The following is a 27,957-nucleotide window of genomic DNA, read 5'->3' as shown; positions in this document are numbered from 1 at the left end:
CCCATTCCATACAAATATGAGGTAACTTTTACGCTATCGAGAACGTTAAAAACTCGCACTAAGCACACAGATCGGGCGAGGAACTCGGTAGGCTGTGTCCGAACCCTTCGTCGCAAGCGACGGGTTCGACAAGAACGGTGATCGGAGCTTAGAATGCTTATATGCACCGGTAGTGGATTGGAAATATTCGAAATGATGAGTTTAGGGCGACGCGGCGACGGCGATTGTTTATTTATTAATTTTTGGATTAAGGTATCCCTGGTGACGCGGAGGCTTTTCCAGTTTCACCAGGACAGGTGGGCGTACAGGGGCTCAGTCAGGAAGGGACGACTGTATATCGTTTGACATTCAGCGCTAACTCACATACTCATTCCCGATCCTGCGGACAGAATGGAAAACAGTCGACGTCGCCCAAAACACGTCATTTCGGATCCTCCCGATCCACTAACGGTGCTTTTAGGTACCTTAAGTACCGGTCATCGTTCTCGTCGAACACGTCGCCTGCGACGAAGGGCTCGACGAGTAAATTAACCCACAGACACAACCCACTGACTTTCTTGCCGGACCTTCTCAGTGAGTCGCGTTCGATCCGGTGGTAGATTCTGCGAAACACGGCTCTTGCTAGGGTTCGTTTTAGCAACGTCGTCAGTTTTGAGGCCCGTGAGCTCACCTACGTTAAGTTAAGGTTACGATGAAATAGCCTCGCAAGGCTATCAGCTTAGGTAGGAAAACCAACTCACACAGTCCCGAACTCCCCACACCTTGATGATTTAAATAAAACACCATTAGATACTTCTGTCTAAAATAAGTTTATTTTAATATTTATAATATTGGATAAAATTGTAAAAAATTATCTTATTATACATTAATTCTCATTACTACAATGAGATTTTAATTTCTTAATTTCATCGTTTTTACCATAATTTTTTTTAGCTTATTAATATAACTAAATAAAGGAAAAAGTATAATAGTTAAATAGTGAGCACTTTAAGCGCATTAAAGAGAACTTGTTTTACCTTAACTGAATTATTATTAAATGTAATTTTATCGACATTGACTGTTTTTAGATCTGATAGGTGTCTACATAATTGAAATAGAAAAAACTGAGGTTTAAATTATCTATGTTAGATCAGATGCAAATCAAAGGACTAACAACTTAAAAATAGAAACTTCTTGTGGAAGGGAAGTACAAAGAAAAACATATAATAATATTATGTTGTTTATTATTTAAAAACTCGACTTACATACTGTTTGTATGATTAAACTAGAACCAGCACTTCGATCGAGAATGTCTTTGTAAATATGATTAACATTCGCATTCTGTTTCACTCGGCTGTATGGGATTTTATTTTAACATCGATATGACCGCGCTCAATTGAAAGCCAACATATTTAAAAAAAAAATATTGTGCAACTCTACGCTCTATTCCAATTTTTTAAGTAGATGTACTTAATTGTACTTTATTGGGGAAATGGACTGTTCTAAACAGTCAAAAACTTAAAACTATGTCCGAATTTTTTTCTAATTTAATTCAATTTTTTGCATAAGATGACCAGTTAAATTTTAGGTACAAAGCGCCGGATTAAAATACTTTAAAAAGAAACAAAAACTCTATTTCATTTAACTTAATTTATACAACAAGTTCATTGTAATATCGATATTATTAATCAAAATTAAAAGAATAAAAAGTTAAATTATAAACTTCGATGATATTTTAAAATTCGAAATTGTTCTTAAAATATACATTTATCTCTAAACTATTCCCAGACTACGATGCGATAGTCCCTTTCGACGTTGTCTACGTAAAAACCATTCATATATTGTGTTGGTAAGACGTCAATTAGCTGTGGAAAAAAAAACAATTAAATTTTTACATACATAGACAATGTTTACATTGTTTTTTAAATCTTTCTGAGGATGTATCGATGCTTTGTACTCTTTTAAGAAATAACTGGGCAACTATTCACAATATAGTTTAACTATAAATCCAAATATAAATCATCAGTAATACAGTAGTACTATAGAGTACGACACGTGACACGCAGTTTTTTTTAATTGTCATTGCAGGCAGGTGAGTATACCTATAGTACTATATCTTGTAGAGTATACCTTGTTACCGCCACTCATAGACGTCAGCAATGCCAGGAGCACAGCCAGGTCGCTGCCTGTGATGTAGCATCGTAGTTACCGACTATAGTTTTGAGATATTGATGTTTTTCATACAATTACCGAGTCAATGGAAATAGCAAAAATACTAAAATACTTTTCTTCTAAGATAATTATTACTATGACACATACAGAATTAGACTGTACAAAGTCTTTGGAATAATTCAAATGGTCCCTCCACTGTTTTTGCGTTCTCGAGACGAATTACATTTATTGAAGTTGAAGAAACAGTATGTAGGCATGACTCGCACGTTTATATTTAAGAAATTTTGTATGAGCATAAAATTACATGAGACAAATGTCGGACCTTTGACAAATATACATGTTATTATTTCTCTTCTGTAATAAAATATGAACGAAATCAACTAAAAGATCACCATACACTTGTTGATTTTGAAAACATTGACTTTTACTAACGGTTCCTAAAACAGTTCTGGAATGAATTGGCAAAACAGACGCAGGGAACTTGTTTTAAAAAGTTTTTATCTATGGTTAACGGATAGTCCAACGTGTGACTGTTATTTAAAAGTTTAACATGGATCTATGCTACTTTGTCAGAAGCTATGGGTGGTAGAAGAAGTAAGGAGCACCATCTCAGTGGATTTTAATCCAACTTTTTAAAGTGTCTGCTAAAAAGGAGCAAATGAAGATGGCGCCATAGTACCGAGTGCAAAGAGCGTCATAAGCTAACACACTTCACTCTGTTTAAAACTGCTATATTCATATCGTTTCCTAAACTAGCACTATTTCGGCGAGTCTTCCAACAATAACTTGTTGTTTCTAGATCTTTCTTTTTCGACTCGTCCCCTATACGAGATGGTACTCCTTACGTCTACCCTCTATAACAAAAGCATATATCACCTACCCTCGTGGGCTGACAAGGCTCCCTGAGAGAAACGTTAGGATGATTTAATTCTGCCCCATATCCCACATTTTTAAATACTGTGTGCTTAGTGTGAGTTTTTTAACGTTCTCGATAGCGTAAAAGTAACTCAAAATTGTATGCAGTTGAAACAGCGCCCCTAGCGGCAAACGTAGGCGAACGTTCCTACTCCATACAAATTTGATTTCACTTTTACGCTATCGAGAACGTTAAAAAACTCGCACTAAGCACACTGATCACTGAAAAATTTCTCACAACTTTTTATTGAAGAAATTAGGTAAATAAAATAGATTTTATTTTTATCAGTCTTTCTTTAATTTCCCATAAAACACACGTCAAAGGGTTATTATAATCTTAATATCTAAACATTAGGTATGTTATACATTAATAATACAGTTGAAATTAAAACTGTTGATAGAATAATTTTTGGTACTCGTGCAATTGAACGAAATTAAAATGGCTGCCAAAATTTTCCTGCATTGTCAAAACTGTAGCTCCGAATGAGAGGTGAAAAATTAAGCACAATTGCAACAAACGACGAAAAAAAAATATTGGCGGGAATGTGATCATGTTAAAGTGTAAGTGTATTGACAGCAAATCATATGATATAGGTAACCTAAAAAACTTATCTTATTTTTTAAATATCTCTGTATCCCCATGAACAATATTGATTTTAATTTCTTTATAATAAAAGGGATATATAGTCTGTTATTTAAACTTAATTTCATTACTGTCCTTGAACTTCGTTTAGTGGGCCGAGCAATGTATGGAGAGTGGCCCATGTCGTTTCCGAATAGAACAGTCGATCCGAATTCTATTACCTACGTTTGTTGAAGTTAATGACATTTGGGCTTACGTTTACATAGAAATAATTTAAATATCTTGAGACCTTTGCATGTAGAATGTCAAGTTGAGTAGTTATAAATAAATAATCTTGAGACCTTTGCATGTAGAATGTCAAGTTGAGTAGTTGCATAGATACAATATATAACTGCATCACAGATAATATATACAGTTTTTTTTTAAATTAATTTGTGATCTATGGTACTACGTGTGGAAATTAACTAAACAGATGGAAACAGTTCTTCAAATTGTGCTTTAAACAAGACGGTGCTCCATATTTCTACCCTCCAAATTTAAAACATAACACATGCTGATCGTCTCGTAACAAAATTAATACCATTTTTATGTTACATTACGACAATACTATTAGTGCACTATTTAGGCACAATAAAAATACTAGTGATTTTAGGTAGGCACACTGATACATTTACATGACAAGACTACTGTGTTGAAGGTGTAACATTCATTCCTGAAGTCGAATAAGAGGAATATGTAGGTACTAAGCAAAGCTTAAGACAATATACAATATGCATTAATATCAGAATAAAATGTAATCTACAGACAAAAATAGGTACACTTAACTCCCTCGATAACGCAGTTAAATGAGTTACATTGAACCCCGCGTTCATTGACCCGTATCTTGTTAACTTCCGAATTTTTTTAAAGGTTGTGGGCTTAAGGAAATGATACTATAAGAAATACTTAGCTGATGAATATTGTTTTCTGCCTACAAAAGCAGTAAGTCCACTATTCCCCTTACGGCAATATAATCCTTAAAACTACATCAATAAGCAAATTGTTAATGTTGAATTTATATAAAAATATCAGAATACATATTTGACTGTTATAACCTATTAATTCTATATTCTTTTCAGAGAAAACTTTCATTAAAATCATATTTTTATTAACATTATGAATGAAAGTAGTAAATTAAAATATTTGATTGTAAACCTGAAAAAGTAATTTGGAAATAAACGAAAAACTCACTTCTAATTAATCAGCTGATAGCAGACTAGCTTTGATCACAGCCAGACCACATGAGGAGGTCTGATAATGAATATTAAAGTAATTTAACGGCCGTCTGGTGTAATGGTAAGTGACATGGTCACTACACAAGGGGGTTGCGGGTTCGAATCCCGCCAAGGGAAGATTTTTGTATGATAAATATAAATGTCTTTTCCAGGGTTATGGATGTATATTAAATATATGTATGTGTATAATAAAAATCTTATATTTATTTCCGTTATCTGGTACCTGTAACAGAAGTTCTTTACGAACTTATCACGGGACCAGTTAACGTGGCGTGATTGTTAGTAAATATTTATTTATTTATTTAATTCAATACTCGTTCGGATTTAACCGTAACAAAAAATTTGGTAAACTTAATAAAATTTAAAAAAAAAAGAGCGAGGGTAGTTGAGTATTTCTTGACATTTTAATCAGTTACATGTGAAATATATACATGGCACAGCGCGTTCTTGTTTGTGATTGTTAAATAAATGCGATTAATTCGTATCAGTCTCAACAAGCCTGCCCCGAAACCTAGGCACATCATCTGCTGTCTGTGTTCTTCTGAAGGAACAGGCAGGTTGAGCTCGGCTTCAGCCAGTGCTTTCTCTTCATGCCGGATGATAGGGGCTGGGGGATAAACGATGACCACTTTGAAAATCATATTGTATTAACAAACATGCTTACAATTTCAGTTTTTTTTTTTTTCAATATTAGTATTTTTTTTTAAATGATTTGGTATCCAAATAGATTAAGTACGTATCGAGTATTAAAGAAAATCAACACTTTTATCAATACATATACAAGCCTCAATCGTATCCAATTCATTAAGCAGCAGACCTCATTACTATCAAAATCAATAAAAAAATTGAATTCAAGTAAGCCTAGACAATCGCCATTAATATGTATTAATGCATGACTTTACCACAGATTCAGAACGCAGTTTCATTGCGGCGGAGAATCTGCAAGAAACTCTGGGCTTGCTCTTTTTCCAGACATATCAAGCGGTAAAAAGGCTGTTTGTGTGGAGCAAAATGACGTGCCTTCGACATAAAAATAGTCACCGACTGTTGAATAATCAGCCTTTGCTATTAAGGTACTCTTAATTTTAAAATTAATAATGTTTGAGGCCAAAACTCGTAATAAATTTCATGAAATGAAATGAGAAAGTAGTTATAATAAATTATGTCCTGCCAAGGAACAAATTAATAATTTTTTGTGGGCTATAAAAACAGCTTTAGTTGGTTTACGTTTATTTCTAACATTTATTGAAAGATTTTATGACTTCGTGTACTTTAAATTTCTTTTTTTTTTCTAGTAAGTATTTAATTCGGTAAATAAGAAATTTTATTATGTCTATAATTTGTGAAACCTAAGAAAATATTGTCATAATGTTTCTCATCGGGCTCAATAATTTTACTGATAACATACTCATCAACTATTATCAATAAAATTGAGTATTATTAAAGAAGCATGTTTTTTTTGTATAAATTATTAATCACTTTAGAACATTTTGAGAAACAATCATGAGTCACATTCTGATTACAAGCTTTTACGGTACACAACACAGACGGCCTTACTCAAAAATAATGGATCCAACCCCAGTTTTTCTAATTCTCAATAAACCTTAAAATTCACAAAATAAATAATTATAGTAAGAAAAATAACATACTTGTCTTGTCCGAATAAAAACGGTTTGCATTGGAAAGAGCAGATTCCATTAAAGACAGCCATTCAAGTAATATGTTTTAGTTTAATTAACAAAGTGATGAACATCAACCAACATTTACTTAATGGAAGCAACATGATTCGGTCTACATTCTCCCACAGCCCAACATGAAAAGTATATATTCGTGTCCAACCTAGTCCATTATAATATACTTTAAGTGTTATTTAAACCATTTGAATTTACCCAAAAAATTTGAAGTTTCAACTCACATTATACATACACAAAAATATGACAATTTTCCAACACATACTGCAACATGAAATTAATAATTTTAGAGACCTCCTAAATTATATAATTTTATCGGTTAATTAGATAATGTAGATTAAAGAGACGGATTTTATAAAATTATATGTAAGGGACCTAATATAACAGATATACACCACATACAGATATAAATACCACATTATAACACAATACTAAATTTTAAATGACCACACATTTATAGTATACTGAAAAGGTTTTAATATAGTATTTAGTGCGCAATTATTGAATTTAAAATAACTATAGAAAAATATTGCTATGCTTCTAGAAACCATGCTATTCCAATAGTTTTACAAATATGTTATTCGAGTTCATTTTACGTATATATTTTTCAAAGGTATCCGACCTCAGATCTTTCTAATCGTATTCCCGCAAATTATGTACATTCATATTTTACTTAGGCTATATAAATTAATCACTTTAAACACTAAACAGCAAAGGGACAACTGTCAAATTTCGCTGTCATTTTGACAGTGCAACATGTCAGAAATACATCTGTCAACGTTTTCTTTATTTAAACGACTATGTATTTTTTATGTAGCCTACGTAACAATTCATTGGTAAATTAGCACACCAAGCGTCTTCAGATCATAATTATATATCCAACAGCTTATCTACACCAATATATTTAAACAGGCCCTTTAAAATACATATTGTTAGTTGGTATACAGACAGGGAACACAGTGTACTCACCATCGCCTTTGCTGCTTCCAGTTCTATATCAACATCGGTGTCATCAACGAAACAACCTGGAAGAGACAAATTATTTTTTCATTTAATAAGCTATTTCTTAATATGCCTATTTATGCTGTGGAGCAGTAATGCGTTTCGGTTTGAAGGGCGGGGCAGCCGTTGTAACTATACTGAGACCTTAGAACTAATATCTCAAGGTGGGTGGCGCATTTATGACGTAGATGTCTATGGGCTCCAGTAACCATTTAACACCAGGTGGGCTGTGAGCTCGTCCACCCATCTAACCAATAAATAAAAAAAAGCTGTCTTGTCTATTTGCTTTTACATCTAATAGACTTTTTTCTCCTACCTATGCTGATAGCCTCGAGAGGCTATTTTAGCTTCGCCTTGACGTGAAGTTGAGCTCACGGGCTCAACCTGAGAGAATTTGGTAACACTGGTCCTATCAAGAGTAATGCTTCGCAGAATCTAACACCGGATCAGAAACGCGACCCACTGAGAAGATCCGTCGAGAAACTCAATGGGCTGGCTAATGGACACTATTCGCAAATGTAATGTGGGATGATCTTTAAAGCGTGGCCGGCAAGAAGTTTCGAGGAAAGTCGATAAACGGGCTCGGTGGTGGAAAATTGGGAAGGGTCTAAGTTTAGACAGTGAACGAATATGAGCTGATGGAGGACACTATAAGACAGTAGAACCTCCGATTCTAATTTAAGTCTTCAAGATTTTCAAGATAAAATATGCAAATGTAATTATGATAATTTGTTTAGAAGGCGTACAGATAATAACTATCTAAAGGATAAAACACGTCACAGCAGTTAATCGGGTGAGCTCCTTCACCTATATACTTTTTTTTTTTTTCACCTATATACCTACCTAACCAATAAAAATATTTTTTTCTTGTAATCTACAATGCACAAAGAACATAGCTTATCATAAAATTAAACAACGTATTCCTTGAGATCCAAGCAAGACCAAGCGATATCAAACAGTATAAGTAGTAAATAATAAGTACATATAAGGTAAATAATTCAGTAGTAAATAATTAGTACTTATGGTTTGATACCGCTGGGTCGCGGACGACCCATTGGACGCTCAGTCATCTGTCAGCCACTACAACTGTGAACGTCGGATATAATTATTAAAATGATTTTTTTTATTGCCCGTAAAGGCATACGGCCCATCTGATGGTGAGTGGTCACCGTCGCTCGTCGGACGTCAGCAACGCCAGGGGCCGCAGCTTACCAACCGAAAATAACGACGAAAATAAACCCGATATTAAGCCTTAAGGTAATGTTAATTATGTCCACGACTCGCGGAAACCGAAAAAATATAGTGATGTCCGTGGATTTTTATTCTTTCACAGTCTTATTCCAAGAATGTTCACACGCTGTATCGTGTGTACGGATGGATATTAAAGTGCAGTTCAGCATTCTGTATTCTGAGTTTCTTATTAATAAATAAAGTTTAAAAGGCCTATGTCCAGCATCGGACGTGTGGGCTGATAAAAAAAAATTTTAAAACTAAAAAAACACGCCGAAGTAGTAAATTAATGAAGTAGTAAAACAATTAATTTCATCTGTTTGTTTTTATTCTGTTGACAGTGTTAGGAATTCTAAAATTATTGCATTATCACTCGACAATACGTGCAAATTTTCAAGTTGCGTAATCTGAGGTTTTGAAGTTGTTATATACAAAACCACATAATTAAAAAAACAATTTATAGAAATCGAACAGAAATATCTGTGAACTGAATTGCTTTTTAATTGCCCATTTGAAGTTTTTATTGTATCGCCAACACGTGAATAAGCTGAAAATGTGTAGCAATTTTTTTTAGTCCAAAATTCAAAAGTCAACGAACTTGAGATTATTTGAAGTGAATTTAGCATATAAAGATAACACGATAGGCCAGAGTTATTAAACTTTGCGTTTTGTATTGTAATAAATTTTTTTATCACCTACGAAGGCTACGGAAGTGTGCGGTCGAACTAATGATGAGTGGTTAGTAGTTTGGTAGCTTTCCGAAAACCAACCGTGGAGCCAGAGATACTAAACCAGCCTTTCTCAAAGCGGGCGATAACGCCCCCTTGTGGGCGCTACAGTCCTAAAGGGGGGCGGTAAGAGACCCAGAAAAAAATGGGGGCGTTGTGTAGAGGCTTGGGAGACGATTTGTAATTTAATCTAGGAAGAACCTTTAGACACCGACTAAGCTCTCGCTATAGTGGTTTTTAAGTAGGTGAAAAAATGGGGGCAATAGTATATGAAAAAATAATTTATTCTCAAAGTGGGCAGTAGACAAAATAAGTTTGGGAGCCCCTGTACTAAATGGTCCTGTAGGTGATTAAATTGCGCTCCCATTGGTATTCTAAAGCTCCGTCCCAAAGAAGGGAGTTTCCTGCACGAAGGTAGATCAGTGCTTTGTGTGGCGTGGCATAAGTGTCGCCGCACACGAGCCGCGCCAGCCACAACCACAAAACGCAGCCACTGACCTATTTCCTGTTGTTTTCATACATTTTATAAGGACTCGCGGCACACAATTGACGCCGGTGGCCGCCACAAGGTACATATAAAATTTATGAAAATTACAGGAAATATGCCGGTGGCGGCGTTTTGTGGTTGTGACCGGTGTCCCGTGTGCGGCGACCCTAAGTTTTTTTTCTGGGGTGAAGTATCGCTTCGCTCTATTGAGGGCTCCGGACATTTAATATGCCAACTTGACTTTACCTACCAGATGATTTCTAGTTTGATTTACAGTTTTCGTGGTCGCGGACGACTCAAGGCCAACAATTTAACAAAAGAAATATTAATTAAAATTTTATCATATCATTATTTTATATTTACCAGCTTTACATTAATCACGAGTGTTATCATTATCTCAATGTTTGTTTTGTCTGTTGTGAAATAAATTAGGGCGCGTTGTCTGAGTCGACAATGTCGGTTGTAGATCGTGGTGTCACTGCCCATTGGTTGCCGGTTCATTGTCAGCGACAATGTACCGTATGTGTAATGTACAATGTATATGTCCCTAACAACAGAAACCTTAGAACTTATATCTCAAGGTGGGTGGCGCATTTACATTGTAGATGTCTATGGGCTCCAGTGACAACTTAACACCTGGTGGGATGTGAGCTCGCCTACCCATCTAAGCAAAAAAAAAACATGACCGCCGATCCCAGATCGATGGAAGATTGTTCTTTGATCGTTTCGCGATATATCTGATACCACACGGTCACATGGGGACGGAGTCACACACGACACATCATCAGAATACACGTTTTATTATTATATACTCGTAATGAGGCCATAACCTTTGACAACATTAGAGTAATTGACTCAATTAGTGTTGAGATAAAAACGGCCTATAGTTCAAAGTGGTTCAATAATTTAAACAATATATCTAATTGGATCTACGTATAAGGTAATAAACTATTACTCGTGTAGTATAAGTATTTATTAGTCTATATAATATATATAGTCTTATTTTTCAGTTAAATGTTTTTACACGATTTATATTTGCTTCACTTGTATGTTTGTTTGTATGTTTTTAACTGACTCCTTTAGACGCGATTTTGACCCACTTTAAACGGCCAGATTTAATTCAAACTTTGTAGATTTATCGAGGACCGATGACAATACGCTTTTTTTACAATAAAATATATTTTACACTATTTTCAATTTAAATTTATTATTATTATTTTTATTGCTTAGATGGGTGGACGAGCTCACAGCCCACCTGGTGTTAAGTGGTTACTGGAGCCCATAGACATCTACAACGTAAATGCGCCACCCATCTTGAGATATAAGTTCTAAGGTCTCAGTATAGTTACAGCGGCTACCCCACCCTTCAAACCGAAACGCATTACTGCTTCACGGCAGAAATAGGCAGGGCGGTGGTACCTACCCGTGCGGACTCACAAGAGGTCCTACCACCAGTGATTACGCAAATTATAATTTTGCGGGTTTTTGACTTTTATTACACGATGTTATTCCTTCACCGTGGAAGTCAATCGTGAACATTTGTTGAGTGCGTATTTCATTAGAAAAATTGGTACCCGCCTGCGGGATTCGAACACCGGTGCATCGCAACAATGAATGCACCGGACGTCTTATCCTTTAGGCCACGACGACTTCACTATTATATATCACTATCACTATCACTATTAAAAATTATTTTCTATTTTTTAGTTGAATTTTATATAAAATGTGTTTTTTAGTAATTTTAAACTATTATTTATTTAAGATCATTTTCAATAAAAAATAAAGCTTCTCAATTCATTTGGGACATAAGTTGTTTTTATTTAATGAAAGTTAATAATGTCACAGTTTTCGCATCTCAACCATGTATATCACAGGTTTTTTTTTGTCAATTCATTCATCGATACGGTAACGTAACGGGCTATTCTAACTACGCCCGGTCTTATTGGTGGTAGGATCTCTTGTGAGTCCCCACGGGTAGGTACCACCACCCTGCCTATTTCTGCCTTGAAACACTAATGCGTTTCGGTTTGAAGGGTGAGGCAGCTGTTGTAACTATACTGAGACCTTAGAACTTATATCTCAAGGTGGGTGGCGCATTTACATTGTGGATGTCTATGGGCTCCAGTAACCACTTAACACCAGGTAGGCTGTGAGTTCGTCCACCCATCTAAGCAATAAAAAAAAATATCACATGTAATATTTTGAAAGGAATTTGAAAGAGCGAAACAGCTATTGGAATTTATTTTCCGAGACGAAGGGTTATGTATTGGAATTTCAAATTTTATTTATGTAACATTTGGCATGTGATTACCTAATCAACATGTCCAATGTCAAACATTACCCATGACCCCTGTCGGACTGTTGATAACGATGAACTAAACATATATGACACACATTTTTTTTTTGTTATCTTGTTTATATAATAATAATAACTAATAATTAATTGATTTCACAGTATCTAACTCACTGTGATTCTGTTGATTTGAAATTCTGTTCATTTGAAATTTTGACAGTTGACGTATTTTATGTTAAGGAAGGTTTTTTCGGAAATTTCACTACTAACATGGTAAAAATCGGAGTCATTTTTTTAAATTACGAAACAGGGATGTTAATTTTTTTTTTAGTGCCCTTGTAGGCGTACGAGCATACGGCCCACCTGATGGTGAGTAGTTACCGTCGCCCATGGACTTCAGCAATGCCAGAGGCAGAGCCAAGCCGCTGCCTACCGCTTAATACTCTCCACAAGCCTCGTTTGAAGAAGGACATGTCATAGCGCTCGGGAAACACCGTGGAGGGGAGCTCATTCCATAGCCGGATGGTACGTGGCAAAAAAGATCTCTGGAAACGCACTGTGGATGACCGCAGTGACTCCAGGTAGTATGGATATAATAACTTGAAATTATAACAGAAAACCTAACGTTGTGTTTTCATATTCTTCTCGCCTGGTTAATTACCCACACCCGTCTGCGATGAATCATGGAAATTGAAAACATAGGGGACCATCGCATTTTTTTCTTTTATAAGTTTGATAATTCTTCTAAAACATATCTTCTACATGGATACCAAGTTTCAAGTCAATCGGATGCATGGTTCAGTAGTTATGACGGAACATCCGTAAAAACCACTGTAGATTTATATATTAGTATTTATATACTAACGACCCGCCCTCGCTTCGCTTCGGAAACTGTAATTTATTATTGATTTCTCCACTATTTAATGGATGTTCCTCTTCAATCACTCTATCTATTTAAAAAAAACCGCATCAAAATCCGTTGCGTAGTTTTAAAGATTTAAGCATACATAGGGATATAGGGACAGAGAAAGCGACTTTGTTTTATACTTATAATAATAAACTCACCTTCAGTAGGCAGGGTCAGCCAGAATTGTCTCCTCAGGGTCTGCCAGAGACCAGGCGGCAGTTTCGGGCGCATCAGGCTCCTGTTCTTGACGGAGGCGGCCAGGATCTTGGCCGAGTCGACGAGCAGCGAGGCCTGCCACGACGCTGCGTAGATCAGCTTCATGCTCGACTGGGCCGCGGTCGAGCTGATCATCGGGAACAGGACTTGGTGACGACGGAGATTGTAGAACGCTATACCTGTACACGTATCGATGGAGGGTTTCAACTTTCTGATGTCTAAATTCAATCTGGTTAATTTTGTTCTCGCCGGATATTCTCAGTGGGTCGCGTTTCCGATCCGGTGGTAGATTCTGCGAAGCGCTGCACTTGCTAGGGTCAGTGTTAGCAACTCTCCGGTTTGAGCCCCGTGAGCTCACCTACAAACATTAGGGTGAAGCTGAAATAGCCTCTCAAGGCTATCAGCAATAGGTAGGAAAAAAAATTTGTTACACTGAAAAGGCTTAGATACGTAAAGAAACGACTTTACATTAGTATACTATATCAACTGAGTTGGATACTTTATTGGTAAAGGACCATTGTGTACAAACTCACTAAACAAGACAAAGTTGTCTCGCTTAGTCGTGCGCACATGGCTTTTGTTGCAAGCCAGATTTTGTTTCCTTTTACTTGTGTATTTTGAGGGTTTTTTTATTGTCATTATATTAATTCCTGGTTTCGTATACGGGTACTTTATGACTAAGGTTTAATTCGTCGACATTTGAATACTGTAGGTATTAGATAAAAATTTAGTTAACAATTGTGTATACTGTGTATTTTATGTATCTTTTTAGCTTGTGATGTGTATTGTGTGCCTAACCTTTCACCTGTTGATTAATAAATAAAATAAAATAAATAAATAAATACAAAGGAACAGGGATCTGCTTTTCTGTATAGGAATGCAAAGTCGCAAGCAAGAGCCGTGCTTGGCAGAATCTACCACCGGATCGGAAACGCGACCCACTGAGAAGATTCGGCGAGAAATTCAGTGGGCTGTGTCTGTGGATTAATTTACTCGACGAGCCCTTCGTCGCAAGCGACGGGTTCGACGAGAGCCGGTGCTTGGGGTACCTAAAAGCACCGTTAATGGATCCGAAACGACTTGTTTTGGGCGACGTCGATTGTTTACCATTTGGTCCTCAGGATCGCCTATGTAGTTTTCGGCGGCCACGATGAAAGGATTCTCACGTAGTGCCGCTTTATCGGAGTGAGCTCTCTGACACTTTGACGTTCAGGTATTGAACAATCTCTGTCCAGGATAAATCTATGAAAGTAGGGCCTTAGGGGGTATACCACTTACCATCAGGTGGGCCGTACGCTAGTCTGCCTACAAAGACAATAAAAAAAAAATACCTTGCGGCTCACGGTTGACGTAAAACTCCAACGTTCCGTTCCACAAGTCGACCCGGACTCCGATGATGGTGCCGCGACAGAAGCCGACCGAGTCTCTGGTGACTTTAGAGTTGTGACGCACGGCGCCAGTGTAGGAGAGTCCGTACGATTCCTCGTCCTGTCCTATTAGAGACGTGAACGTGAACTGAGGATCGCTTATGTTCACTTTGTTCGAGCCGACACCTATGAGCTGAAAACGTTCATAAGTTATTGTATACACTGTAGCAATAAAAAAATGTGTATTTAACACACTGATGATTCAAAGTAATGCTGTATGATTGGCAATTTTATGTGTGCTCATGGTCAATATGCTCATGATCAGCAGGCTTGTGGTGTTTGAACTGTTATTTTCATTGGTAGTGCTCTAAGAAATTGCTTGATGAATTTTAGAAGCGCATCCCCAGTGATCAGAGGGCAATACTCTAAAACTGTTCTTAACCTTATGATCAGGCACCACTGCAGTAATTTACAGTATGTTTCTTGTACTATACGGCTCTGGCATTGATTCCCGGTCTTTGTTTCCTTTCAATCATGAAATGTCCTTCTTCAATGCATTCTTTTATTCCAATTTAGAGCAACAAAGTGTAAATTTTATATTTGAAAATTAATTAGTAGTCTACATACCTAAATATAATTTCATTGACATTTAATAAGCATGAACATCGCATGGTTGCAACAAAGATATAACCACAAAAATATTGCATTAAAATTATCACTATACTCATTCATTAATAGTATTTGTATTATTACATAGTCCATGAGGCTTAACAACTTTGAGTTTTGTTTTTCACAGCCATTTTAATAGTGTGGCTAAATGCCAACTGTTTTGTAAACTTATTCAAACAAAGCAACTGGTTATACGACTTGGCATGTTCTTGTTTATTTATTAATAGCCTGAAAGCCCATCTTTGGAATTTTTGAAGCTTGACGTTGACACCAATGAAGGGAACAAAAACAAAAATATAAAAATTTTATTCAACTTTCAATATCTTTCTGCCATACTTTTATATATGGACATCCATATCATCCATATCATTTTAATCCGATGGTCTAGACTCTAGTTCATAAGATGTCAGCTAAAATAGAGTATCTGCATTATAGCACAAAATCATTTTCTTTCATAAGCCCTTGAATTAAATTCATTAAAGGTTTAGTCCAGTAAGTATTATCAAATTTTTAGTGTTATTTTCATTTTATGTTATAATTTTTCTTTAATGTTTTAACATAAAGTACTTGGCACCATCCAAATAGTAGTGCAAAGTGCCATTGCTTAAGGTGCAGACTTGCTCTTTTTTTCCTACCTAAGCTGGTAGCCATGACAGGCTATACTAGTGTAACCTAACATTTAGGTGAGCTCTCAGGGCTGAATTTGTTTCTTTGGTTCTTTTGGGAGCAGCGGTGGTTTTATTCTGAACCAGTGGGAGAGACTAAAATTTTTTGACATTTTTGTATGTCATGTGTGTTGGAATAAATAACTTGAATTTACTTGCTCATTGAGAAATAAAATTCAGTCATTTACATTCAAAGTGATATCTACATATTTATTTTCCATTTAAGATATAACGGGATAAATAATAATACATTACTTAATTATACATACATTGATAATAAAATGTCATATTTTATCTAAATACCCAGGGTATTTTAATAATTTAGCCCTGGCCTCCATGCGCTATTGCTACTTCCTCATTTACAACTTATAGGATCCATATCATTCTAATCCTACTAATTCCTATCCAGATGGTCATTTTTAAGTGAAAAGTTAGCAATGTTGACATTTGTCTAATAGAAATAAAGCATGTTTTCAGGCTGTCTATTACCAGTATCATTTTTGCCAAGTAGCACCCAGATCTGGAATGAGCTCCCCAGTATTTTTGCACTACCAAGTCCTTCTTCAAACAAGATTTGAAGGACACAAAAAAACCAGCTGTAACTTTAGTATTCATTCCCCAATGTCAGCTGAACTAAGATAAAAATTATGAGATATCACAGAAAGCACATAAAAATGTATCATAAAAAATATATTGACGAAGAAGAAATGAATATTCAGGCTTGCTTAAGTCAATACTTACAATATCAGTACCATATGTATCAGTTAACATTTTAATTTCCCAATAATAATGGTAGTTATGAATCATTGGGCAGTTTCCCCGGACCACTGCAGTACCCGAACTATAGAATGGATGAAAAGTGACCTGCTTGAGGTCATTCGTGAGGACGAGCCAGCTGGAACCGACGTACGGAGGCCTCTCCCAACTCCATTCTTTTACTGTGCAGATTTAACAATTTTTGTACATTATTATAATATTTTTAAAAATCTTCTTAAATATTTGAAGCTATAATTTCTATAAAGAACTGGAAAATGATTACTTCACTTGAATTGAAAATGAGTAAAAAATAAAATAAACTTACAGTTCTGTTCTTCGCCACATGTGCAAAGGTTTAGGTTCTTCCAAGGTACTGGGCCAGACCTTTTGGACCAGCATGGGCAATACGGCCTAGCTTGATATTTACTATTGACTTGCTTACGATTATTAGATTCCATTGTCGCATACATCTCTGCAACATTAGATATGTCGCCAAAACGCACAACTCAAAACCCAAATTTTGTAACAACACCAACAATTAAATCAATGGAATTTTTAAAAAGAATCACTGCTTTTATCGACTAACGTGGATAAACTGATACCAACACAATTGCGTGCAAGTGAACTACTGTCGATAATCACGATCAGACTGCTGAGACTGCACCATATTGCTAACAACGTCAAAATATGTCGAAGAACGCAACTACAGAAACTTCGCACGAGCGCTTTTCTGTTACTTTAACGCGCGGTATTTTAACAAATGGATAGATTTCATTGTTTTAGTTTTTTCTGCATATCCACGTTCTTTTACTTATACAAACATCTATAAGCATCCTGAATATTTGTAACAAAAAGACAATTACTTTAAATGAACTCCACAAAGTAGGGTACTTATGTATGAATGTTAGAAGTTCAATTAAATTAAACTAAAATAAGCCTTTAATTTTTTATTATAAACCGAAAGTAGTTAGATTGTGTTTTAGAGTGTAATCTTAGTTGTGTGATACTGCCTAAAACAGCATTAGCCTATCTTGTTTTGTAAATGTCGTAACAAGGGACTTTTTTATTTATTACTAAGATAGACATGGAAGGGTGAACAAACTCATGGCCCACCAAGTTTTTACCGGATTTTTGGTTACTGGAGCCCATAGAAACCAACAATTTTAATACCGCAACACACATTGTGGCATGAGTTCTAACTTTTTCAGTACAACGACTGTCCAAAGACGTATTATAACTTCACGGCAGTAATAGGCAGAGTGGAGGTACCTACCCGTGCGAGCTAATAATGACGCCAATTATATTTCTTTTGTATTAGCAAATTAAAATTTCAAGCGGTGGGAAAAAAATTGTAAAAACTGAAAAAATCTGAGTTAAGATGTAAAAAAAAATGCGCTTATTTAAACTCTCGTGCGAAAAAGCCTTGACTAGGAGGTTCGTTCGGAAATAAACCATCAAGTTGTTTGGAATTATAAATTTTTCTCGGAATGCTTTTAAGAAGTCTAGTATCGATTTACTAAAATATTATAAAGCGTAGAAAGGCTATTTTTTATTACGAATTGCATCTTAACCTTTTACAGAATATTTTTATTTTTATTGTGAGAGTGTGTTAATTGTATCTCTACTATTGCTGAACGAAAAGAAGTTGACGTAGCCCCGAATATTCCGGAAACACCTCGAAAAATTAACGCGGGATTTTTAAATTTGGTTTTTATCACACGGAAGTGAACGTTTTCCCACCTTTCATTAAGTTTACACAGAAATTGTTATATTTATTGGTTTTATAGTTTATTCTTATGCCTTTATTAATCACCTTTATTATTTGTTTATTGGACGTAAGATTCTCTGATTTATTACCTCTTTTATTTTTCTCGGGTTTGAAACACCACATTATTATAATATTATAAATATATTATTATGGTAACGAAGAAAAATAAAATCAAGTTTACTAGAAGGTTGTTTAATTTAATTGATACATTAAATATTAAAACATATAAACTTCACTTTACGGACGCGAACTTTTGTTTCTGTTTTACCTAACCTGCAAATTATCTAAAAAAATTATAAACAAAAAGGGCATCTTATAAAATTATCGTCATATCGTAAATATTTTTTTGTTTAAAGTATTGTTGTGCTAACTGTAATACCTACCTATGCCTGCAGCGCAAATAGGTTTGATACTAATTTCTTATCTCTTTCATAAAAACTGCGTGCGATATTTTTATACTAAAATATACAAGCGAAAGCTGAACATTTTATAGGTATTGAAATCTAAAGCACTGAATAGAAATAAAATCCATACTTAGTGTACTATACACACTACCTATCTATGTAGCTTCCATAAGTTATTGATTTTGTTGTATTTTAATGTTGGTAGTCCTGTTTGTTTTGCTTCACATGTCGCGCAGGGCAGAAACACCCCATGAATACCCGCCCGCCTATACAATACGCCCACCAATAAATGGCTGTTCGAAGTGTCAAATAGTTAAATATCATTAAATCTAGAGAAATGCATTTCTTTTTTACTTTTAGAAAATTTAGACCATTTAGATTTTAAAATAGGTTTAATCATTGTATTTGTTTAAGTGTTCGCATTTACACTTATATCCATTATAATTCGATTAATATCCGTGTTATCGTGTTTTGTGGCAACGATTTTGTGCAAGTAGGTATTTCAGTCTCCTTTTCCTGTATTGTAAATAAGATTTTATTTGTATACGTTTAATTATTGAAATACCGAATTCAATCTGAGACTTACCATAATAAATAACAGGGAAGGACAAAAAAATCATTGAGGAAATTTCCATTAATCAAAATTAATATTGTAAGCATATATACACATTGTTATTAAAATGTTTAATTATTAGTATTTTTTTCAGATTTGGTATTGTGACAATGGCCACTAGCTTCAAATCTTAATAGAAAATTAATAAAACCTTGAAAAAGGAGGTTTGCATCACAGAAGTTAAAAAGAACCTTCCGATGCATTTCTGGATAGATAAGCGCAGCCAGTGTGCTTACACCGGCCGTCATCGAGTACCATCCTCACTCTCTGCTGGTAAGATCTATATTGATGTACAACATTGTTACCATACAAAAGTCTGCGACCACCCTGTCTATGTATTTATCACCACAAACATGCTTCCTGATTAAGGAAGGATAAGCAATTATTTTAATTCAAGAACTTTATATTTGTGCTAGTTGGAACAAGATGGATTAAAATAAGCAGTCACATTTGAAAACAAAAAAGGTTTTCAAAGGCTAGAAGCAAGATAAACTCATTTACTCCTGGGGCAATTTTTTATAAGTAACAGTCATATTTCAATTATGTAAATCAATTTATTCAGCCTTTCATCCAGTATTAGAGAAAATCAATATTACTTAAAAAAAAAAATTGCTCTTAGGCATTGATTTTGCCAATGTCACAATATACCCAAAATTGACAGGTGCTTAGAGAAATAAAATTCTAAATACATATTAATTTAATCAGTTTTTCCATATGCGAATCTGTGACTTTAAGAACAGAAAAAACAAATATTATGTTAGACTAATTACTTTAAAGATAAATATTATAGTAGATAAAAATTTACATAGAATTTTAGAAAACATAGAACATGTACAGAATTTTAGAAATTAACATAGAACATGTAAAATTTATAATAAGAAACTAAAGTTTTTCTGCAGATTGAAAAGAAACCCACATTGTTATTCTGCAAAGCGATTGTTATTGTCTATGTATATTTTATTTAGTGTTACATCTTGCTATTGTTTTCTGTCTAGCATGACAAGCAATATAATAAAGTATCATTTTGGAAAGATGCAAATATTGTTTGGTTGACACAATGTACAATTCATCATTCATTGAAACAATAAAAAAGTCCAAATTTATTTTACTTTATCAGTGTCTGTTTGAGAACAGCTGTCAAGGCTTTAATAAACAAGGATTCCACGTGACCACAGCCTCTCTACCAAGAGTAACCGACTATGATGATGATGATGATCCGTATCTGTGGGCACACAAACTTATATAAAGGCTCCTACAGACATAGGCAGGAGTTAAATTGATTTATTAACAACATAGAAACTAGAATGTTAACATTTTAGGTCTAATTAGAGCAAAACTTGAGTATTCTAAATGAAATAAAATCAAAGAGATTTGTACAGAAACAAGGCAAGTGAAGGCATTCTTCATTTGTAAAATAGTAGACTTCTTTATTTTATAATTATAGATTTTCATGTGACTGAGAGGAAAATTCTGGTACTCACCTGACATTGTTGATCTATTAGACTGCATGAATCGCTACCACTGCCTGCTTATTTATTAGCAACATCCTGTATCAGATTCATTGCTTAAATGGGTGGACGAGCTCACGACCTACCTGGTGTTAAGTAGTTTCTAGAGCCAATAGACATTAACAAGGTTAATGCAGAGACCGACCTTGAGACAAGAGTTCTAAGTCTCAGTTTCTACAGTACAACGGTAGCCCCAGCTTTCAAACCGAAACATTACTGCTTCATGGTAGAAATAGGCAGGATAACGGTACCTACCCACATAACGATGTGTACCTACCCACATAACGATGTGTACCTACCCACATAACGATGTGTACCTACCCACATAATGATGTGTACCTACCCACATAATGATGTGTACCTACCCACATAACGATGTGTTCCTACCCACATAACGATGTCTACCTACCCACAATATGAAGTCATGACCTCAACTTGAAGTCTGCTTGAGGTGGTAGGTTGACATGTGTGTTGTCTTAGGGCGGGCCAGGGGCCGCGTGTGCGTGGACGCCGCGCTGGGGGCCCGCAAGGGCATGGCGGCTCCGGTGCACCGGTTCGCGGCCGTCGACTGTCCCTCGCGCCGCCCTCACCGCACACACCGACATTACGCGTAAGCATATAAACGCACACACTAAAAATGACCTGCGATTCCTGCCTCGTATTTTTTTTATTTTTTTTTATTGCCCTTGTAGGCAGACGAGCTCACGGCCAACCTGATGGTGAGTGGTTACCGTCGCTCATGGACTTCAGCAATGCCAGGGGCAGAATCGAGCCGCTGCCTACCAAGTGCGACATGAGTGGATGAAGGGGTTAAGTATCATTTTTAAGATTTTTGAGTTTTTACATTGAATGAAGATGCTATGTGCCTATAAATCATATTAAACCTTAAAACTCCGGTTTTAAAGGTTATTTTTAGAAATTGCATGTGATGAAGGAGTTATGCTCGAAGAAAAAGTACAAGTAACAAAATTTTGTTGTCCGTTTTCTCAAAATTAACAAATTGTATCATATCCCCTTCATTCACTCATGTCTTCAATTGTTTTTAAACATTTAATGTGCCATATGTAACACTGCTGAAGATATGAATCTCATATGTATGTATTATTGGTAACACACACAAGGCCCTTTCCGTGCCCCCCGTAAGGATGTACCACGACCTCCACTTATTTACTTACACACCTAGACATTTAAATATCACCGGACTCCAAGCCCCAAATGTCTTCAAGAAAGTTCAGTAAACAGGATTTTAGAACCCGTCCCATTATTAACAATTCATTACTATCATGTTATCATCATTATCACTATCGTCGTCATTATAATACAATAGTCATTAATAAGCACTAAGGTTCAAGATGAAATAGGAATTTTCCCGTTAACTTAAAATTAAATGACAGTGAGAGTCGACATGAAGCTTTATGACGTATTACCATCCACCTGTGTTAGGGGTCGCGATTGTAGGAACTCGCATTAATTAGTTCAATAGCACTAGTATGTTCTAAAAAGTAAAGTATTGTGATCAATTTCCTGTTGTCGAACAAACAAATAAGATAAAGCAATAAACATTGATATATCAACGTGATATATCACAGACGGTCACCTGGTCTCCAACTGGGATTCACTATACTGTGGGATTCAGAGACTGGTATTACGTTTGAATTGAAACCTAATAGAATTATCACGACAGTGTAATATATGTAAGAACTACGATAATAGTAGAGGATTTCATCGCTAGGCCTCCGCCGTTACCAGCGGTGCAGGCTCGGAGGCAAGACGATACCATGTACGTGGAGGTCGGGTCGGAGCCCCCGCAGCCCACCATCGCCAGTCTGGCGGCTGCGCGCTCCGTCACCCCCGATACCTTACTGAGGACCGCGGCGCTGGGGCTCCACCACACGCCGATGGTAGCACCTCACCTCAAGTTCGGAATGCTGGTGTCATTCGCGCTAGCCACCGTCTTCCTGGCCGGTGCTAAGTATTACTTCGATCGGCAAGTAAGTGTAGTTTTAAAGGATCGGTGCTTTGTAACGAAGGTTTTAATGTGCGATTCATGAACAAAACTGCGGCTGCAGATTTCTTTATTTTTTTTGCGACGCATTGATTCTAGTATTTCTAACCCACGATTTACGGATTGTTTTTAATATGACATATACATATGACTATCCATCTGTACTTTAAGATCTAAAAATTACACATATCTTTGACATTAGTCATATGAGGTAAAGACAACAGTCCCATCACAGGAATCGGTCCTAAAGCATCCAGCGTATTGGTGACAATGCCTATCTAATAACCGTTGAAACCTGGCTGGTGTTTCACATACCGAAGACACGTTTCAACGTATCAAGGACGAAGCCTACGTGTCTAGTATTTTTTATTGCTTAGATGGGCGGACGAACTCACCTGTTGTTAAGTGGTTACTGGAACCCATAGACGTCTGCAACGTAAATGCGCCACCCAACTTGAGATATAAGTTCTAAGGTCTCAGTACCTATAGTTACAACGGCTGTCCCATCCTTCAAACCGAAACGCATTACTGCTTCACGGCAGAAATAGGCAGGGCGGTGGTACCTACCCGTGCGGACTCACAAGAGGTCCTACCACCAGTAATTACGCAAATTATAATGTTGCGGGTTTGATTTTTATTACACGATGCTATTCTTTCACCGTCGAAGTCAATCGTGAACATTTGTTAAGTACGTATTTCATTGGAAAAATTGGTACCTACCCGCCTGCGAGATTCGAACACTGTTGCATCGTTCGATACGAATGCACCGGACGTCTTATCCTTTAGGCCGCGACGACTTCAGAATTGTCAAAGCCGTCTGACTGGTTTTTCGCATACCAAAGCAACGACTCGCTTCAAAAATGGTATACAATGATACGGTGGCGGTGGTAGGTGGTACGCGAGCCTGGTGGCGGGGAGGCTGGGATGGTGTGCGCGGCCGTGGCGTGCGTGTGCGGGCTGGGCTGCGCCCTCACGCTGTGCCGCTCCAAGCCTCAGCCCCTCGTGCTGCCAGAAAGGGTCTCCTCCACCGCGCAAAGGGACCGACCGGTACACGACTAACCAATAAACAGCCTATTCCTCTCACTCGACCAAACCACCACATAATTTATTTATTTATTTAACTTCATGCTTCACTATGGCGGACTTAATGCCTGAGGCATTTTCTACCAGTCAACTAAGGGTGGTATAGAGTCCTCTGGTAGGCTCATTACTTATTGCGAAAATCACAATATATATATATATATATACAAGATAAATATATATATATAACACATATATCAGAGAAAAAGAAAAATATAATGCAACAAAACACAATAGATTGCGAGTCAATTTTTTTTTTTTTTTTTTTCATATTTAGTATATTTTAATGAGTTATCGTAGTGACAGAGCATTCCCTATGGAGTCCAAGGTATTATCTAGGGTCAGCTTTACAAAGTCCGTAAACTGTGATTCCTATGCCTCGTGTAAACATCTAGAGACTGGTATTTATCGGAGTTCTTAAAGGATATACATGAGGTAACTCCTTCTCCTTGAAGACACGATGAAACTCCACTTTTTATTACTTTAACACCTTAAATGCGATAAGGGGTCTGATACGCGAGGTCCGTTCTCTTTCGGGCGGAGGTCGTGCCTTCAATTTGATTCTATGTAGGAAAGAGATGAATGTATTTCTAAGATGTTCTTTTAAAACAGAATACCCGTTGTGAACGTGTTAAACGATGTAGGTAATTACTGAATTCCCCCACAGACACAGCCCACTAACTTTCTCGCCGGTTCTTCTCAGTGGGTCACGTTTCCGATCCGGTGGTAGATTCTGCGAAGCACTGCTCTTACTAGGGTTCGTGTTAGCAACGTCGTCAGGTCTGAGCCCCGCGAGCTCACCTACTAGTTAAGGTTACGCTGAAATAGCCTCTCAAGGCTATCAGCTTAGGTAGGATAAAAAAAATGGTTTCCAATAGTGTACATATACATTTCCAGCCCCCTCCGGAGCCGTCCGACGATATCTCGCTAGGTGCATTACTGCCTCCGGAACGCGGTGTGAATTCTGGCGTGAGCCTGGAGTCCCCCGAGGCTCCGCCCCCGTACAAGATAGCGGTGCTGATGCCTCCCCGCGAGTCTGCGCCCCCGCCCGCGTACACGGAGCTCAGCTAGCTGCAGCCGCGTCCCTCCAGCGAGCTCATCATATAGGGCTCCGCGGCTCCGACACGCGGCTGGTGCTACGGGACGACATCATGACGACAATCCCAACGATCTTAATAAATATAATACTATTGACGTTAATTATTTTTTGAAAATTATACTTTTCATCGTCAGCGGTGGGAGGATTACAGGAGCGGTACATCGTGATGACGTGATGGTAGTCAGCGCGAACCTCGGATCAATGAAAAGTTTAATTTCCAACAGATATCACGTTTTTCTCTTCTTAATAATTTGATGTCCATTATTTAATAACTAAACTATACCTGTTTATTTTTAAATTTTAATAATCGAATTTAACACATCATAAAAATATATTTTAATTATTATAAAAAGTGAAAAATAATAATAATAACAACGCATTTTGTACACTTTTTTAAACACTCTATGAAGTAGCGTTGTTATATTTTTTAACTTTGCATGAATGTATGTGAGTAGATAAGATTATATTTGAGGCGATCACAAAATTTGCCTATTATCCCAAAAAATGCAGTGTTATAATGGGGCAAGTATTAATAGTTATCGCATCGCATGGCAATTTTATTCGAAAGAATGATTGTCGTGTATTCTACAACAATTTTAGTTTTTTTTTAACGCGTACAGACAAAAAGAAAACAATCATTTTTTGAAAAAAAGGCGCGAAAGTGGCCATTTCTCTTGTAATAGGTAATTAATATGAATAACAATAATACGGTGTTCAGTAATCGATGAATAATAATATTATTAGAATGACATGAAAAAATTAGTTTTGTATTTTATTGTATTTAAGAATTTAATGTTTAATTTTAAATGACCCCATTTTAAAATAATGTAACTGTAACTATAGAGTGTTAGCGTAGTAGATTTTCGTGTCGTGTGTTAACCGTTTGTGGTACATATTTACAATAAATGTATTATATAAGGAAAATGTAATTAAAATAAATATTAATTTTTTCAGAGAAAAGTGAAATTATCTGATTAGTCTGATTTCTGTTTTAGCTCAATTATATTGATCTCATTTTAGCTTAAATAATACACGCGCACAATTCGTGTTTTGTATTCATTGGTTTTATTTAACGTTTAATGGACGGTTAAAATGCTGTAAAATAAGGTCTAGGTGGTATTTGACGTAAATGCTACCAAGCGATGAAGCGTTTGCCTACTGTTAAGTGCAGATTAAAAAAAAATAAACAAAAAAAAAGTTTTTTTATTTACGTGGAGACGGCGTTACCAAACTTAAAATTTATACAAGTTTTTTTCACCCATGTAGTTTTATGATAAATTAAAACCTTTACATACTATCAAATATTTCGATTTGACATTTCTGCAGTCTAATGTTTCGAGGGCCGCAGCCAACTAAAATTCGGAAGTTAAACAGTAGACGAACGTGTTTATGTGGCGGCTGTGCAGTTACAGCCACTATTAGTGTTATCTACAAACATTGTTATAGTCTGTGGTAGGTAAAAGGCCAAAACTAAAACGTGTTATTCATATTTTCCAAACATGCACCGCGGTCTCTGATTGTGTTTTATTGCCGCTGTGGCGGCTCGAGTTCACCGCCATGTCTTGGTAGAAAGATTTCAATTTGTTCAGAGTAAGCTAGAAAAGAGATGACGTTTTTCGTTACCACCTTGGAAAAGGTCACAAACAGGTAGACTATCACGTTCTATCTATGGAACTATGAGTCATCTACTCGCGCCAACGTACCGATTCATATTTGATATTGTAGTTGTTATTGTATTATTTTGAGTATTTAACACGGTGTGCACTTGTGGTTGGACGCAAATACATGAATAATAATTGAATTTAAACAAACAACAATATATATTAAGCTCACATTTTTATTTGATTTCACAAAATTTAAGTACACAGTGTTTATTTTACAGCAACATTTAATTTATCTTTTATACAATAATATACAAACAGTGCTCTAAAAACCCTAACAAAGAGAAAGCAAGATGGGAATTTTATACGTACATCAGATTTTCATTAATGTATCTGTAATGCTTAGTGCGAGTTCTTTTACTTTCTCGATAGCGTAAAAGTTAGCTCAATATTGTATGCAGTTACTGTATGTACAATATGAGCTAACTTTTACGCTGTCGAGAACGTTAAAAAACTCGCACTAAGCACACAGGAAAGAAAAGCGGATCGCATTTTACCAACATAAACGTCTTTCCTGTCTCAGAATAATGACCATAGTGCCATTTTTTATTACAAAATCCTATCAAAATTGCGGCAAGCGGCAAGTTTTTCGCATTTTAAACACCTCGCAGTGAGAAAACGGTTCTTGTTAGGTTACGCTGGCATAGCCTTTCAAGGCTACCAACTTAGATAGGAGAAAAAAAAAAGAAAACAGTTCCGTACCGAGTACTTTCTCTATATCACGACGAATGCTTAAATCCACTTTAGTTAACCGAAAATCGTTTGCTCATAAATAATTTATAAGCTCGGGATTTATATAAATAGGTTTACAATAAATATTTTCTTTCTGGTTAATTCAAGAGTCTGTGGCACCGCTTTTCGATTTTACTTTTCGTTTACGTGAAG

The 27,957-nt window shown here is 36.2% G+C and overlaps 2 protein-coding genes and 1 long non-coding RNA gene across 5 annotated transcripts; 1 reads left to right on the top strand and 2 right to left on the bottom strand.

Moving 5' to 3' along the window:
• Positions 1-790: 790 nt before the first annotated feature.
• LOC101740235 (SPRY domain-containing SOCS box protein 3) lies at positions 791-17,663 on the bottom strand. Of its 3 annotated transcripts, none has more exons than XM_038012276.2 (6): positions 17,260-17,642; positions 16,920-17,116; positions 14,809-15,037; positions 13,420-13,656; positions 7,584-7,639; positions 791-1,844 (listed from the first exon to the last, which is right to left on the bottom strand). In XM_038012276.2, exons 1-6 carry the CDS (start codon positions 17,402-17,404, stop codon positions 1,758-1,760), a joined length of 951 nt encoding a protein of 316 aa, XP_037868204.1. In that variant the 5' UTR covers positions 17,405-17,642; the 3' UTR covers positions 791-1,757. The 3 variants fall into 3 exon arrangements, with proteins under 3 accessions (XP_037868204.1, XP_037868205.1, XP_062525866.1); XM_038012277.2 differs by lacking the exon at positions 791-1,844 and adding an exon at positions 3,341-5,530 and having other exon boundaries at positions 17,260-17,663; XM_062669882.1 differs by lacking the exon at positions 791-1,844 and having other exon boundaries at positions 7,467-7,639; positions 17,260-17,621.
• Positions 17,664-18,931: 1,268 nt separating this feature from the next.
• On the top strand, positions 18,932-26,608 carry LOC101735923 (uncharacterized). The gene is made up of 6 exons (XM_004928294.5): positions 18,932-19,599; positions 19,814-19,992; positions 21,708-21,837; positions 22,960-23,218; positions 24,124-24,279; positions 25,210-26,608. Exons 2-6 carry the CDS (start codon positions 19,917-19,919, stop codon positions 25,381-25,383), a joined length of 795 nt encoding a protein of 264 aa, XP_004928351.1. The 5' UTR covers positions 18,932-19,599; positions 19,814-19,916; the 3' UTR covers positions 25,384-26,608.
• LOC134199305 (uncharacterized) lies at positions 19,480-19,814 on the bottom strand. Its single transcript, XR_009973742.1, has 2 exons — positions 19,693-19,814; positions 19,480-19,622 (listed from the first exon to the last, which is right to left on the bottom strand). It is a non-coding gene; the product is annotated as an uncharacterized LOC134199305 (long non-coding RNA).
• Positions 26,609-27,957: the final 1,349 nt, after the last annotated feature.

Source organism: Bombyx mori, chromosome 8 (genome assembly GCF_030269925.1).
Source record: "Bombyx mori chromosome 8, ASM3026992v2".
NCBI lineage: Eukaryota > Metazoa > Arthropoda > Insecta > Lepidoptera > Bombycidae > Bombyx > Bombyx mori.
Note: the sequence above shows the minus strand (reverse complement) of the source record. Positions and strands in the feature narration are given on the sequence as shown.

Excerpts from the sequence above, each read along its gene's own strand:
- LOC101735923 (XM_004928294.5), top strand. The coding sequence starts at position 19,917 with ATGCATTTCTGGATAGATAAGCGCAGCCAGTGTGCTTACACCGGCCGT. Across the intron at positions 21,838-22,959 it reads CGCACACACCGACATTACGC|GCCTCCGCCGTTACCAGCGG; the intron begins GTAAGCATATAA and ends TTTCATCGCTAG. Across the intron at positions 23,219-24,123 it reads AGTATTACTTCGATCGGCAA|GTGGTACGCGAGCCTGGTGG; the intron begins GTAAGTGTAGTT and ends TGGCGGTGGTAG.
- LOC101740235 (XM_062669882.1), bottom strand. The coding sequence starts at position 17,404 with ATGTATGCGACAATGGAATCTAATAATCGTAAGCAAGTCAATAGTAAA. Across the intron at positions 13,657-14,808 it reads CGTCAACCGTGAGCCGCAAG|GTATAGCGTTCTACAATCTC; the intron begins GTATTTTTTTTT and ends ATACGTGTACAG. Across the intron at positions 7,640-13,419 it reads GCTGACCCTGCCTACTGAAG|GTTGTTTCGTTGATGACACC; the intron begins GTGAGTTTATTA and ends TGTCTCTTCCAG.